This window comes from Staurois parvus, unplaced genomic scaffold (genome assembly GCF_062004578.1).
Source record: "Staurois parvus isolate SC_StPar_1 unplaced genomic scaffold, SC_StPar_1.0 ptg000644l, whole genome shotgun sequence".
Taxonomy (NCBI): Eukaryota; Metazoa; Chordata; class Amphibia; order Anura; family Ranidae; genus Staurois; species Staurois parvus.
In genome coordinates this window covers 2,516,557-2,532,195 of record NW_028318440.1, presented here as the reverse complement: position 1 = coordinate 2,532,195, position 15,639 = coordinate 2,516,557, and the positions used below count along the sequence as shown (strand labels likewise).

General features: G+C 42.2%; 1 protein-coding gene across 5 annotated transcripts in view; it reads left to right on the top strand.

The window, feature by feature from the left end:
• Window positions 1-9,643, top strand: part of SLC24A2 (solute carrier family 24 member 2) — a 256,795-nt gene extending 247,152 nt beyond the window's left edge. For all 5 annotated transcript variants that reach the window (XM_089693969.1, XM_089693970.1, XM_089693966.1 and 2 more), the window contains 2 exons: window positions 542-708; window positions 8,575-9,643. In XM_089693969.1, the coding sequence (XP_089550095.1) occupies window positions 542-708; window positions 8,575-8,824 (417 nt within the window). In that variant the 3' untranslated portion in view covers window positions 8,825-9,643. The remainder of the gene's footprint in view (window positions 1-541; window positions 709-8,574) is intronic.
• Window positions 9,644-15,639: the final 5,996 nt, after the last annotated feature.

The following is a 15,639-nucleotide window of genomic DNA, read 5'->3' as shown; positions in this document are numbered from 1 at the left end:
GTACATACCGCATGCCTGGACCACTACTTAATTACCGCATACATTTAATTATTTATTTCCTTTTTTGAATTGACTTTAAGGTCTTTATATGTGGTATTTACTGAGTGTTTTTGCTATTTTCGGTAAATGCCGCATACTAGCAATAGTGAATAGACATTTTCAGTATCGCATGCGATATGTGGTCATGTGACTGACTTAACTCATGTGATAAGCTTTAGTGAACTGTGCCCAATGTCCCAACTATACTGCTGGTCAGTGAGGTGCCCTCTTACTATGGTGGTCATTGGTTTACCACACTCGTGTATATGATTTATGACACTGCTCTCTAGCTGCTCTCTCCATCATACCCCTTTATGAGATATTTTTGTTTTGTCTTTATTTTAAGGTGCCAGTGTCTCTATGGCTACAATGTTTAGAAATGTAATTCCGGGTATTTGATTGACATAATTGCATATTTCTTTGATTATTAATGTAGTTTAAAATGCAAATACAGACTGTATGTATTGACCTAACTCTTGTTTTTTTTCATGACTGGCCTTAGGTTGGAGAGACTATTGGTATTACTGAAGAAATAATGGGCCTGACTATATTAGCTGCTGGCACTTCTATCCCGGATCTCATAACTAGCGTTATTGTTGCACGCAAAGGCCTTGGAGATATGGCAGTTTCCAGCTCTGTAGGAAGCAACATATTTGACATCACTGTTGGGTAAATATTAATATTATTCTCCAACACTATGATCTAAACCAGTGTTTCTCAACCTTCTTTCAGTCAAGTCACCCTTTAAAATTATGGACAGTCCCGGGGCACCCTTTAAAATTATGGACAGTCTTGAGGCACCCCGTTCTAAAATGGGGTGCCTCAAGAATGTCCATAAGTTTAAAAGGGCACCCATTCTAAAATATAAACTACTATTCTAACAGCAACATCCACACACGTAGGAGATCCAACATCAGAGGTAATTTATTCTTCAAAAGCAAATACACTCTTACACACTGGTACTGACTAGTATTCCAGTGTTTCTCTTCTCTCTCAGTTTTTCTCCATCACTAAGCTAATGTAACCCCACGGCTGATGGAGAGGGTTAGGGGAGGGTCAAACTAGGATGCAGTGCAGGCAGCTGACATCACCCTTATCAACTGATGGTGTCATTGGTTGTCAGGACGCCTGCGGCTAGAAGGTCGCAATGGTGCAAAATGAAAACCTGTGGCTTTGTGTAACTAAAAGGCAGGCTTGTTCCACCCGCTGGCTTGTATACAAGTTTTGGGCAAGTTTTAGACATTTTGCCAAGGCACCCCTGAAGAAACCTCAAGGCACCCCAGGGTGCCTGGGCACCCTGGTTGATAAAGGCTGGCCTAAACTATGGTACCAAAAAGTTTTTGCAGTGTTCAATTTCACTTATTTAAAGCCACTTAGTTAAGATGGTTATTTTCCCGTGGGATTCCTTTGCACAAAATCCACAGGGTTGGACCTGTGACAGGTTTCAGTATATGGTTTTTAACTGACAGTGGGCACAATTCACTAAGCGGTATTATACCGCATCCAAGTATGTGGTAGAATACCGCATAACATTTAAAAATAACGAAAAAAACGCTACTAAAATGCCACATAAGTTATTTTATCAAGTCATGCGGTATTTTAGTAGTGAAAGCATGCATTAATGTTTCAGCTGTCAGCGGGATTCCCCACTGACAGCTGAATGTAAAAGAAAGAAAATGCTTGCAATTAAAAAAAAATGTACAAAATAGCATGGGGTCCCCCCTATCCATACCAAGTCCTTTGGGTCTGGTATGGATTTTGAGGGGAACCCCCATGCCAAAATTTTTTTTAAAATGGCGTGGGGGCCTCCCCAAATCCATACCAGACCCTTATCCGAGCATGCAGCCAGGCAGGTCAGGAAAGGGGGGATGAACGAGCACCCCCCCTCCTGAACCATACCAGGCCACATGCCCTCAACATGGGGGGGTGCTTTGGAGCAGGGGGTCCCCCCCAAAGCACCTTGTCCCTATGTTGATGGGGACAAGGGCCTCTTCCCCACAACCCTGGCCTGTGGTTGTGGGGGTCTGTGGGCAGGGGGGCTTATCGGAATATGGAAGCCCCCTTTAGCAAGGGGGCCCCCAGATCCCACCCCTCTATGTGAATGAGTATGGGGTACATGGTACCGCTACCCATTCACAAAAAAAAAACTGTAGTGTGAAAAAAGACAGGAGACAGTCTTTGACAAGTCCTTTATTAAAAGAAGGAAAATAAAAGAATGTCCCCTGAAGTAGATCCCATGTCAATCACGATGCCTGCCGCCGACTTGAAGAAAGTAAAAAAAAGGCTCCGTTCCCGACGTTGGCTCCCGGCCGTCTGACTGCTCCACTGGCTTGACAGTTCTTAAATATGTAAGGGTGGGGCCACCTGGTGACATCATGGGGTCACATACGTGATGTCACCTGGTGGCCCTGCCCCTTACATATTTAAGAACTGTTAAGCCAGCAGAGCAGTCAGACGGCAGGAGCCAGCATCAAGAGCAGAGCCTTTTTATTTTCTTTTTTTCAGGTAGTGAAGGCGGTGTGCATCGTGATTCCCAGTTCCTGTCTTTTTTCACACTACAGGTTTTTTTTGTGAATGGGTATTTGTACTCCATACTCATTTACATGGCGGGGGGCAGGATCTGGGGACCCCTTGCCGATCCCCACAGATCCTCACAACCCCTGGCCACGGTTGTGTTGAAGAGGCACTTGCCCCCCCAAAGCACCCCCCCATGTTGAGGGCATGTGGCCTGGTATAGTTCACTCGTTTGTTCCCCCCCCTTTCCTGACCTACCGGGCTGCATGCTCGGATAAGGATCTGGTATGGATTTTGAGGGGGACCCCACTCCATTTCTTTTTCATTTTGGCGTGGGGGTTCCTCTCAAAATCCATAACAGACCCGGAGAGCTTGGTATGGATGGAGGGGGACCCCATGCCGTGTTTCAATTAATTTTTAATTGCTGACAATTTTTTTTTTACATTCAGCTGTCAGTGGGGAACCCCGCTGACAGCTGATGACTCATAGATTGTTAAGGACTCTGCAGCCACCCATTGCTTAACAATCCATGACAGTACTGACAGATACCAGTACATACCACATGCCTGGACCACTACTGAATTACCGCATGCATTTCATTATTTATTTCCTTTTGTGAGTTTGCTGTAAGGTCTTTTTATGCGGTATTTATCGAGTGTTTTGCTACTATTCGGTAAATACCACATACTAGCAATAGTGAATTGACATTTTCAGTATCGCATGCGATATGTGGTCATGTGACTGACTTAACTCATGCGACAAGCTTTAGTGAATTGTGCCAAGAGTACGGTTCTGTAATAGAATAATGTGCTCCACCTTGCTCTTCATAGCATTATGGAGCCCTGAGAAACTACATACTGTTGCTATGCATCCGAAGCGGTTTAAGCGGAATAAGAGCTACTTCAATCCTTCACATGTACAGCAAATACAGAGACCCTGCACTGGCAAAGAAATGTGCTCAGTTTAATTAAATGTAACTTCACTTTGCTCCCTGGCATTCTGTTCAGCAAGGAAAAAATACAAAATATTTCTGGGTAGATCACGTAAATCAATCTTTCCACATAACAATAAGAGTGCTTAGTGGTTGCTTAGACACACAGGGGGGAGATTTACTAAAACTGGTGCACTCAGAATCTGATGCATCTGTGCATGGTAGCCAATCAACCTCTAACTTCAGCTTGTTCAGATAAAGTGTTACTAAACCCACAACAGTAAAATCAGTCTGTTATATTCACTTTGGAATCTTAATCATCCGCATTGTGTAAAAAGGCTGTTTGAACCTATCTTCTCTGATCCTCCCCTTCTTCCACATTCCCCATTTCATTTCCTAATAGAACAGAGCTCTAGAAGGCACAGTGCACATGCTCAGTTTGGTGTGAATTGCTACAGGTTTTTTTTTGGGAGGGTGCATATGTGCACAGGGCCAATCAGCACTGTCCAGTCAGAGGGTTAGGGGTCATGCAGCCTCAAAGATCAGTCAGAGGCGAATAGGAACTCCTCCTACATGCTTTAACCAGTGCTTGGCCAGACACTGATAGAAGTCACAAGACTGCTATATACTGCTGATAAGAAAAGGTATTTACCAGTTTATATTTACTAAACAATAGCATTCCCATGCTCTCTGTACTGTGGGAGACCAGATATAGTGAATGCAGGCTCCTGGGTTTAGTAACACTTTAAGTTTTGGAAATAAAACCTGGAAACAATTTTTTTACTTTGCAGAGCTGCACTAGATTTTGCACTTTAAAAGTTTAGTAAATCAACCCCACTGTGCTGTCATATCGGGATAAGGAGAGAGTCTTCAGCCTTGTGTAAGTCATGACTTTAAAGAATATCTATGCCAAAACCTTTCTTTTTTGTTTTGGATAGAATGGGGAAAGGTTTGAACCCTTGTCAGGTTTTACTGCTCTCCTCCATTGGAGAGATTTCCCCTCACTTTCTTAACCGCTTGCCCACCGCCCTATAGTAGAAGTACTGCTACAGGACAGCAGGGCTGGGCAAAATCACATATATATACGTGATTTGCATTTCCGGGTAGGGGGTGCACGCGTGGCACCCTACCCACGTCGCCATTGGCAGCTAGGGATGTCATTTGCAGCTAGGGATTGCCATGTAAAGGTGACAGAGGAGAGACCTGAGTGTAAACAACACAGGTCTCTCTCCTACCAGCAAGGACATTCTGCTTTGTATGTCTCTGCTGTGCAGAGACATACAAACCAGCATGTCACTGTAGTAAAACAGCACACAGTTAGCCCCGTCTTGCCCAGTGTCATTAGTACAGTGTCAGTGCTTTTTATTAGCTTAGATCACTGTATTAGTGTCACTGGGGATGTCAGTGTTAGTCAGTTCCCACCCAGTGTCCCAGAATGCCCGCCACAGCCCCACTATAAGTCGCTGATCACTGCCATTGCTAGTTTTAAAAAAAAAAATCTAGTATATATACTGCCATTTGTAAATGCTATAACTGTCACGTAAACCAATTAATTTCCACGTATTGGGATTTCTTTTTAGCAAAGACATGTAGCAGAACACATTTTGACCTAAATTTATGACGAAATGTGATTTTTTTATTGGATATGTTTTATAGCAAAAAGTAAAAAATATATTTTTCTTTCAAAATTGTCAGTGATCAAATACCATGGAAAGAAAGCTCTATTTGTGGGAAAAAAAGGACATAAATTTAATTTATGTACAGCGTTGCATGACCGCACAATTGTCAGGTAAACTAACGCAGCGCCATATCGCAAATAATGGCCTGGTCAGGAAGGGAGGCAAATCCTCTGGAGGGCAAGTGGTTAAAGATAACAATGTACTAGACAGGAAGTGAGGAAAAATCTGCAGCAGGGAAACAGATCACAATGAACAGAGGACAGTGGGTCAAGCATGCCCCTACCTAACTAAAAAATAAAAAAGAAGCAAAAGAGTCTCTGCAACAAAGCCTCCAACAGCAGTAAAACCAACCAGGGGTACTAATATTTCCTCACTCTAACCACTCTAATATATAGCCAAAAAGTGTTGGCTATATATACACTTTAAGCTCAGATACGTCTTCCACTTTGCTTCCAGTAACCCAACGGAGAAATAGGTGTGTCTACAGTTATATGAATTTTGGGTGGTTTTTGATGAACTGACCGAAATTCATGAAGTAGACGGTCCTGTTGCCCCCCTCCTGCCTGACATCCTTTGAATTTAAAAAATTAAAGGTGCTGAATGTAAAATTGTTAGCCAATCTCATGCAGGCACTGTTTGCCAGGTGCTGGCTGTCAGAATGCAATAGCCGTAGCAAAAATATTGTGCTGCATAGCAGGGATAGAGTAATCAGGCTGAATGTATGGCCAAGTAGTTGATGAGGTTGTAACCATAATGCTTTCCTTTGTATGGGCACATTCCTCAGGGCAGTATGGTTGCAAAACAGCCCCTCTTCAGTTTTCGGTGTCTGGTGTAGCACCAAATTGTATTACAATAACTGCAATACTTCCTGAAAATGGTAAACCAAATTATAAGAGAAAAGAGAAATATCCCCCCCACCCCCCCATAATCTAGCAAAGTCTAATGAAAATACTCATTAAACCAGAGCTATAGAACTGCCTGCTTGCTGTTGTCAAGGAGGGAGTGCTGCACCTTTTATTCACCTAATCAGCAATATAGTAAACTGTTCATTGAATAGCAAAAACCCAATGAAAAGTTCCATTTCTGGGGGATAAAATTTTAATATTTGCTAATGAAAGTAAAAATTTAATTTAGGTAGAAATACTTTTAACACTGCAAGCTTTAAAACCACTGTCCAGTGGCCACCTTTACTTGATTACTTAGGGGGACCAATTTGTGACATTTACACTATTTCAAGCAATATGCCTTACAAACTACAAACTTCTGAAGCAATTACAGGTAAGAGCTGTGTTCCTAGAACAGGTTCATTCATGACAATTAAAAATGTAAAAAATGTGAATCCTGTAACAGGCAATGCCACCACGACTATACAGAAGAAACTTTGTTATTAAATCCTAATGCCAGCCAAAATGTTGTATTTAGTTGGGAAGGTTTAGAAATAATAAACTCAAGTCCATGCTACAGGTAAGAAAACCCCTCTGATGATCAAGTCTTCATGGCTCAGATTGGACAAATCTTCAGGCTTGTTAGTGTCAACCACTAAAAATTTCAACCACTCACAACCACCATCATAAGCACAGTAGCCTTGCTGCCCTCTTCATTTCGGGAAAATCCAACACTAGAATACAAGCAAGAAGTAGGCATACCTGACTAGTGCATTACTGTAGGACTCTTTAATAATTAAAATAAGTATTCCAATATATTCAGGAAGGAAAACTACATAAATGCATATCAATGTCAATCAAAGCACCAAACGCATGTCCACCAAAAGGGCGCAGCTTACATGTTTCAAGGGCTATGCCCTCTTCCTCAGAGCTATTAGAGGACATGCGTTTGGTGGTTTGATTGACATTGATATGCATTTACGTTCATTTCCTTTGTGACTATATTAGAATACTTATTTTAATTATTAAAGTGTCCTACAGTAATGAACTAGGCTGGGGCACCTCCTTCTTATGCTTGTCTTTTGGGAAGGCCTATAACCTCTGTCACGTTTTTGTTTCTGTTTGAGTCCCTGTTGGGGAGATCCTTCTTACTTCCAGGACAGGAAGTTATGTGAAATCTCTCTAACAGAATATGGATGGGTTAAAATGTTTTTATTTCTTTCTGTGATTTCCAGTGTTGATGGCACCCACATCCTCTTTCCTTGCATGGGTGTTACAGAGACAGGAAGTGAGGGAAATCCCCCTAGTGTGGCCACAGACAGAAATTGAAAAAAATATATATATTTTTTGGCACATTAAATAAAGAACACATTTTCAAGTTGGCTCTTCAGATTGTACTTCATAGTCTTTTGAGCACTATTTAGTAACTCTTTCCTACTCTACCAAGAACAAAAATTGGTTAAAATTAGGCCCTGAAGTTGAACCTAACCCAAAAGGGAAAGTTCCACTCTTCCCACCCCCCTTCTCCTTTACATTTGGCACTTTATTTTTTTTTGGAGGGGGGGAAGCAGGTATCCAGTTTTGACAGGTATCTGCTCCCCCGTTTCTGGTTGGATCGCCTCGCCACCGCCCCTCCTTCCCCCGCAGCCTTCTGAGAAATGTCACAGGTCCCAAAAGACTGCAGGACCATTCAGGTAGCGCAGCTCATCTCGCACATGTGCAGTTGGCAGCCAGCTGTGAACTCACAAGCAGCTACCGCTGGCTGCCCACAGTTAGTATGCTGCAGCTGGGGACAGAAGCCTGGTGAAGAAACAAGCCATGCAAGGGCAGTTCTGGATCCTGGGACAGGTTAGTATCCTATTATTAAAAGTCAGCAGCTACAGTTTTTGTAGCTGCTGACTTTTAATTTTGTAACAATAACTGAAGAACCGCATTAAATTTTATAAACTGCAGTTAAGTTTTCTTTCTTTTTGAAAATTTGTATTTTGGATTGGAATAAGCATGAAAACCTATTATGAATTGTGTTTCTGAACATATTCTATTTAAAGTATCTCTATAATGAGAAAAGTATAGGGGAAAGTGTCATTGCTGGCTCTATTTTAAAATACATATTCTCTGGCTGTGTCTGATTTCAGTACTTTTAAGTCACAGACCCACAACAATCATATTTTAAATTGGTGTTAGAAACATGTCAGAAATGTCTAAACTTGTTCTGGCTCAGATATTCAGAAACCATCAGCATGACAGCCTGATAACTAGTATTCTCAAAGGAGAGATTAGCAATGCCAGCCAGACATGGAAGACTTTGAGGAATTAATTTAATGCTGTAGTCTACATTCACCCAAAGCAACATACTAGCAATAATCAGTCTACACAGAGCTGGCCAGAAATTCTAATTGGTTGCCACGGGTTAATATAAAGAAAGCTTAATGGTATATAGATTATGCTAGTCTGAGAAGTCTTTCACTTTAAAGGTCTTTGTATTGCACAACCAAACCACCTTCCTGTTGTTTTATCTCCATCACAGCCTCCCCATGCCCTGGCTTCTGTTTTCCATGTGTCACCGCATGAGACCAGTAGCAGTGAGCAGCAATGGCTTGTTCTGTGCAATTATCCTCCTCTTTATAATGCTGCTGTTCGTCATCCTATCCATTGCTTTGTGTAAGTGGAAGATGAACAAGATTTTGGGATGTATGATGTTTGGACTGTACCTTGTTTTCTTGGTCGTCAGCGTTCTTCTAGAGAATCGCATCATCCAATGCCCAGCTTCTATCTAGGCTAAAAAGCTGAAGAATTGTGGAGCAGATGTTCTTGAACATAAAGGGCAATAGCTTGGCTTTGCCCTCAGAAGGCCAAAAGCATTGCCAACGTGCAACCTTGAAATTCTGTCAGAGGACATATGATCAGTGGATCAGTCCTGGAGAATCTAGAAGCTATACAAACTTTTATTGTACATTTCTAGTGCACGTTGTATTCCTCTATTACTCTCTTTACATATGATATATATATTAATATGCAGAGTATACTAAAGAGGAGAGATGTTAGTTGAAACAAAATCTCTAGAATTTAATATCAGCTACTCATTGGAAATCATAGATGTCCGGTAGCCGTGAATAGATTGAGCGTATCAATTCCTCACCATGGATGTATTTCAACACTTCTTTGCCTGTAGTGTAGCCTGGAAGGAGTGTTGCATAAAAAAAAGATATTTAACTCCGCTCAGTAGTATAGGAACCACTTGTTCAATGAGTATAATCAAAATGTGGCAAAGTGGGGTCTGGGTATGAAGTGTAAATGGGAGGTTTAGGTTTGCCACCTACTGTATACTATATTTTGTCTTTATTAAAAGTTATCAATGGCAGTATTGCACACCTCGCATAGAATAACAGAATGGTTTTGATATATTCTAGCCCAGAAAAGCTTACAACATATTTTGATTATAAAAAAGAGAGGTATATGGTCAGAAACTTATGTAACAGAGTCTTGTGATTTCAGGTCCAAGGTTTAAATAACAGTTTGTAGTCCTGTTCTAATTGCAAGGCTGAATACCATCTAATAAAAATAATAAACCATTTTCATGGCTTAAATATTAGAAATGTGTGCTTTGTGTGCTTTGTTTGTGTTCTTTGTGAAATATAATCAGTTTTGCACAATGTGCATGTCACATAAATCTTGTTTTGTTCCCATGAATGTTCTGTGCCTTTCTGCTGTGCAAGGAAGCACCCAAAAATGCCATGCATACGTGGACTGTGCCCCAAACCCACACTGTTCTAAACTCCAACCCTAAGATGACTCTAGTGTTATGAACCAAATTAATTACCTTACAGTATCCATTTTATGTAAAAATTAACATTTTATGTAACGATAACCAGTGCTGGGCTGCATGTCCTTGACTTGTACGGCTAACCATGTGGTGGGAATACAAATGCACTTGTTAACTAATTCATGCATAGACATTTAATGGTTTCCTAGACCTACCTGGATACTATAGCCCTCAGATTCCTAAGTCTCAGGGTTCAACTGTATTCTGCCAATACTTGAGCAAATCCTGATAGACTTCTGATCACTCAACACTATTAATTTCCAGAAGATGGCCCTATCTTGAGGTTAGGAGATGGAATTGTCCAGACAGTGGAAGCCTTTAAGCAATTTACTAAACAAAGATAATTACAAATATCCAAACAGTGACAGCAGTACAGAGAACATAGGTGAGAAGATAGCTGAGTCAAGGAGCCCATCCCTTTTAAAGGGGGTTTGTCAGAGTCCAGTATCCCATGCAAAGGGGATGCAAGTAGTCCCAACAGTACTACACCTTCTTCCCTTGCATACCCCTTTAAGGGAAGCCAAAACAGATAGAGCCTCACTCAGTGTGCTAGACAACCCCTAGCAGACTCCCACCAAGCCTATTTATATCTGAGCTCTACTTCCTAAGATGCCCAATACTGGCATAGGCAGGTCTAGAACTACATAGGGGCACACTCTGGGCGCCTCTAGAACTGTCTAGGCAACTATACTGCCTACTCTCTACAAGGGGTCCCTGAACCTACTCTCACAACTAACTATGGCAGCACCTTGTGATCAAACCAGACAACTACACCGAAAACTCCTATGCCCCTACACTACACAACATACCATGGTACTATTAAGGATACAACTTTTATGTTTTATGTTCCTGCTGCTATCACCTCTACAGTAGAAAATTGCATGGATTGAGAAGAACCTTCCTGCCTAGCTGCAGTAGGCAAATTAAAATGCTGCTCTCTGCCCATCACTCCAGTGGTCTGTGCTAGCATACTTGAGTAATGGCTCCATCTTTCATCACGTGTGCTCTTACAAACTTGTATTATACAGAGAGGTGTGTGTTACACTGATCAGTGTGGCAGGTATAGCACTACCCCCTTAGGTATTGCTGATGAATTTGGGTCCCCCCATAGTCTTGCACAGCCAGTCATTTAGCATTTTCCACACAAGCTCTCATTCGTAGGCAGAAATCAGTCCTTGAGCATTTGTTTTGTTATTTTATCGAGGGGTTTAGAACTTGGATAAGTTAAGGGGTGTATAGAATGCCCAAGGGAACCGAAATCTGAGGACAACTTCCTGAACTATTCACAGCTTCTCTTCTCTGTCACAGTCTCTGTTGGAGTGCTAGCCAGCAGCTCCAGTTGTACTACTCAAGATCCTAGATGAACTCCTCTTTACCCAGCAATCTGGAGACATTCTTCCTAAGTAGTGGATCTGGCTCCTGTTCCTTTAAATGAGTAACAGTCACAAGCAGAGGGCTAATCTTGTTTCCCACCAGAGTGCTCCTTCCCCTATCCACCCAGGGGGTGCAGGTGTACTCACTCAGATCCTTTCCTGTACTGCTTGTGGAATGGCTGCTGTTACCAGGCCTACCAGCTCCTTCCCTTCCATACAGGTGGTCCTCTCTCAGGGGGTCAGTGAGTCCTGAGTTCATCTTTTCCAGCTCCAGGCTCGCAGGCAGGGCCCATCTCACTAGGTCTCCTGGCAGCCTTCCTCCTTCAGCTTCACATCTTCCTACTCCTTCATCCACTCAACTCCTGCTGCTGAGCAGGCTCCTCCACTTTTAAGGGAGTCCCAGCTTCCTGTTGGGGATTGGCTGAGGTCCCTCAAGAGTGTGGCCAGCCACTCTTCAGATCCTCCCACTGCCCCCAAGGCCCACCTCCGAAAGCCTCAGAGCAGTGGGGAAATTCCAGAGGGGCTGGCCCGCAGAGTCTCTCAGCCCTGAACAGAGTTTGACCCTTCTGGCTATCTCACCTGAGCTGCTAACCAGCTCCTCACTAAACATTAGGATCTAACTCCCCCTAGCTAAACTAGGAGAATTCTACACAGGAAAGAACGCATCCTGACCAGCAGCCAACATTAGTACCACTACAATACAGTACAGCGTCAACTATAAAAAATTCCAACTTTCTAATGCCATTCACCCCTATACAGTATGAGTCAGCCCCATCCTGTCTCTGATCTGACCTGTATATTAGCCCCTCACCTCCCTTATCCTGAATATCTGTACTATTATCCCTTCATCTTCATTCCCCATGTGTGTGACCTGTACATTAACCCCTTCACCTGCTGATCCCTCAGTGTATGACCCATACATTTAATGAACTTAGTACACCATTACACAGTGCCCTGTTTTAGCCTAGGTTCACACCAATGCGGAAGTTGTGTGCCACATTTGCATGGACACAGCAGTCTATTCATTTGAGAAGCTTGCTGCACGCATTTCTTTCAGGGGCCGTTTTTGAAAACCCGGTCACGTTTTCTGAAGCTTGGAGATGCAATTAAGAATTAATGGCACCCCTGTGCGTCTGCTAAAGAGCAGCATGTTTTGGCTAAGGGTGAGGCAACATAAGTGATATACACGCATTGCCACAGCCAGAATAGTGTGAACCTAGCCTAAAAGGACTTCACCCTCTTCATAAAAATGACAATAGTTGCAGGCTTTTTATTCTTCGCATACCTTATTTTAATATTTCTCCCCAACCTTCTCCTGGTAGCCACTTTCATTAAGGGCAGGCAACTCCATCTGCCTTTACTTGCTGTAACTCTAGGCTAGAACTCTGGGTCTGACTCCTTGAACATGTAACAGGAACTTCCCAGGATGGAGCTGAAAGGCCAGGGTCACATCACCAGTGTCTCACCCAACTAGGAAGTGTCAAAACAATAATTGTAAAGTAAAAGTTAAAAATATTTGGTTAACTAACGAATGTAAAATGGTTTCACATCAGCAAGCAAATGTATGCTGCTGTGTTTTTTTTAATGAAAGAGGGGGAATAGTCCACTTTAATTCTGTAAAAGGACCTTCCATATATTTTAAAACATTTATGGTGCGATTAACAAATGGAATATAAGAGATTATAGCATATCTATGGTCAAAATATAAATATATTAATTTCCACATTGTATTTCAATTTATTTATAGCCTACTCCTATTAATCTAAACAATCCTGAATTTACTTCCTTGAATTCTGTGACATGTATTCACTATGCCCTGCGAGTAGGCACTGCTGTGTCACACATTTCACAGAGCCTGCCTTCTGAACTGCAGAGGAGGAGTTTCAGCAGGCGGAGTCAGTACAGGAATCACAGCTTGGACGCAGCAAGGTACCATGGGATATGTAGTCCTCAGAAATTAAAAGTAAACAGCAGAGAAGAAGCTGCAAATCACTTTGAAATGCCAGGAAGTTGTGGAAAGAGATGGGCAGCAGACAGGCAGAACTCACAGCATGAAAGGAGATTTTTCACACAAACTTATATTGGATTGTCAAAAAATAACTTGTTTGTATTGTTATTACAATGATGATGTTTTAAAATAGACATGTATGCTATGACCATAGAACTTCTTTAATAAATTTACGCCTGGAAAGCAACCTGCATTTTGCCCCTTAAGGGTAAAGAAAAAGCTTTAATATAAAGCAAGCATGGTAAGGCGACTGTACTTACCTTTCAAGCACAGTCGCATTGCCCAATTTGTTCACCAGAGACCCAAGTAATAACCCAGTACTCCTGGTTGTGGGGGAGCACATAAACTACTACCCTGCCTCCAGCAATGCAGCACTCACTGTCTTAGCAGCCAAGTACCAGGTCCCAGCACTGTCACTTGGGATGGGGCACGGTCCTTAGCTAGCTGTAAGCTATGTCTTAGTAAATGGGTAGAACTTACTCAGAAGTACTAGGGTTGTCGGTTCAAATCCCAACCATGACAATATCTGTATGGCGATTGCAAGTTCTCCCTGTGCCTCCAGGTACTCCGGTTTGCTCCCACACTCCAAAAACATGCTGGCAGGTTAACTGGCTCCTGTCTAAATTGGCTCCAGTATGTGCATGTATGAATGTGAGGTAGGGACCTCAGATTGTAAGCTCCTCGAGGGTTAGGGACTGCTGTGAATGTACAATACATATATGTAAAGCACTGCATAAATTGACAGCGCTATATAAGTGCCTGTAATAAATAAATAAAATGTTAGTGTGAGCAGGTGTAGCAGCAAGGGAGTACATGGAAAGTAAGTGCGAGCTCCCTATCCTATCTCATGTGGACATCTGCTTACTTGTTCAGCCTTCAGTGCCTCAGTGGGCAGATTTGTGAACACGCTGTGCAATTTTACCCATGTTCATAAGAGATGACAAAAGTGCAGTAATCATATAGCTATCAATTACATTTCAGTTTGTTCTAATTACATCTGCTGATAGCTATGCATTACTACAGTCTATGTGTCAGCCATAAGTGTAGTTAGGTCAATGTATTGCCATCTATAGCATTAGGTTAACTGTTTATTTACTCTTTTTTTTAGCTACAAACCAACCTTTTTTGGATATAAAAAAGAATGATGTCAAAGCTATCAATACCATCTATGTGTGTGAGCCAGAATGTTATTACCCAAAGCAGCAATGTACCATTTATAATTTTCCTAATAGAATGTGAATCATTGCCATTAGTCAGTATGCGCTGAAACTGTACATTCTGTTTCATTAAAGTGTCTATTTTCAGAAAGACGTTCATGCTTCCCAGAAATCACCAGGTCTCTTTGTGACTTTGTTGCTGGCAAAAGCAATTATTTCAACACAGAGAGACAGCTGCAGAGTCAACATTTTGTATTGTAGTGCACTTGCTACAGAACATGACATGCCAAAGATAAAGCACAAACTGCAACTAGTAAGAATAATCGTTATTCTAGAACAAAGATTGCATAAAATGTTTACGGAATGTCTGTATTAAGAGAATTTCAGAGGCTGGCCTTCTAAAAATGCTAGTTGCCTGACACTTTGGATCAATGCTTTTTGAGTCACTGACCTAGAACAAGCATGCAAACCAGGAGAAGATGTGTGAAGTTATTTGAAAACTGTTACATGTATGTCTTAAACATGTTAGACTCAATTCACAAAGCCAACACACTATGATAAGGATTCTTAGTTTCTGTTGAGTCCAGTAAGATCACATGACTAAAATAAATACCCTTCTCCTTGTGTTCAGTTTTTCCTTAAAGTGAGATTAACCCCCTCCCAGGGGTGAACTGACAACTCATGGGGCCCCCCAGGCAATAGGGGATCATGGGGCCCCTGTGTCCTTGCCCAAACTCAAAAAAGCCTATGAAAAAGGTACCAGGGGCATCTCATGGGGCCCCCTACTGACCCCGGGCCCTCGGGCAGTGCCTGAGTTTCCAAATGGTCAGTCCGCCCCTGCCCCCTCCTATCCTTTACAACCAAGGAAGCTGCCATCCTAGCCTTTGTTCGATCTGCATTTGCCATGGTGCGATCAGCTATGACACCAAACATTTTATGACTTGACAAGTCGGTAAGGCTACGTTTACACCTGTGCCTATGGAAATCGTTCTGCATTCAGATCACTTTTCAGAGCCATTTGGCAGATGAAGAGGAGGCAATGGGACATCATTGCCACAGCAATGCGTTGCAACCCCATGCATTGCATGCAGTTGCGGGCATTAATATTTCCCTACTCACTTGAATGGGTCATTTTTGGCGAGCTTACTGTCTATCAAATGTGACAGGAGCAATAGTTTTTGCTGTGTGTGCAAAGCAAAGCATCACAACCATGCCATGTAACCACCCCTGT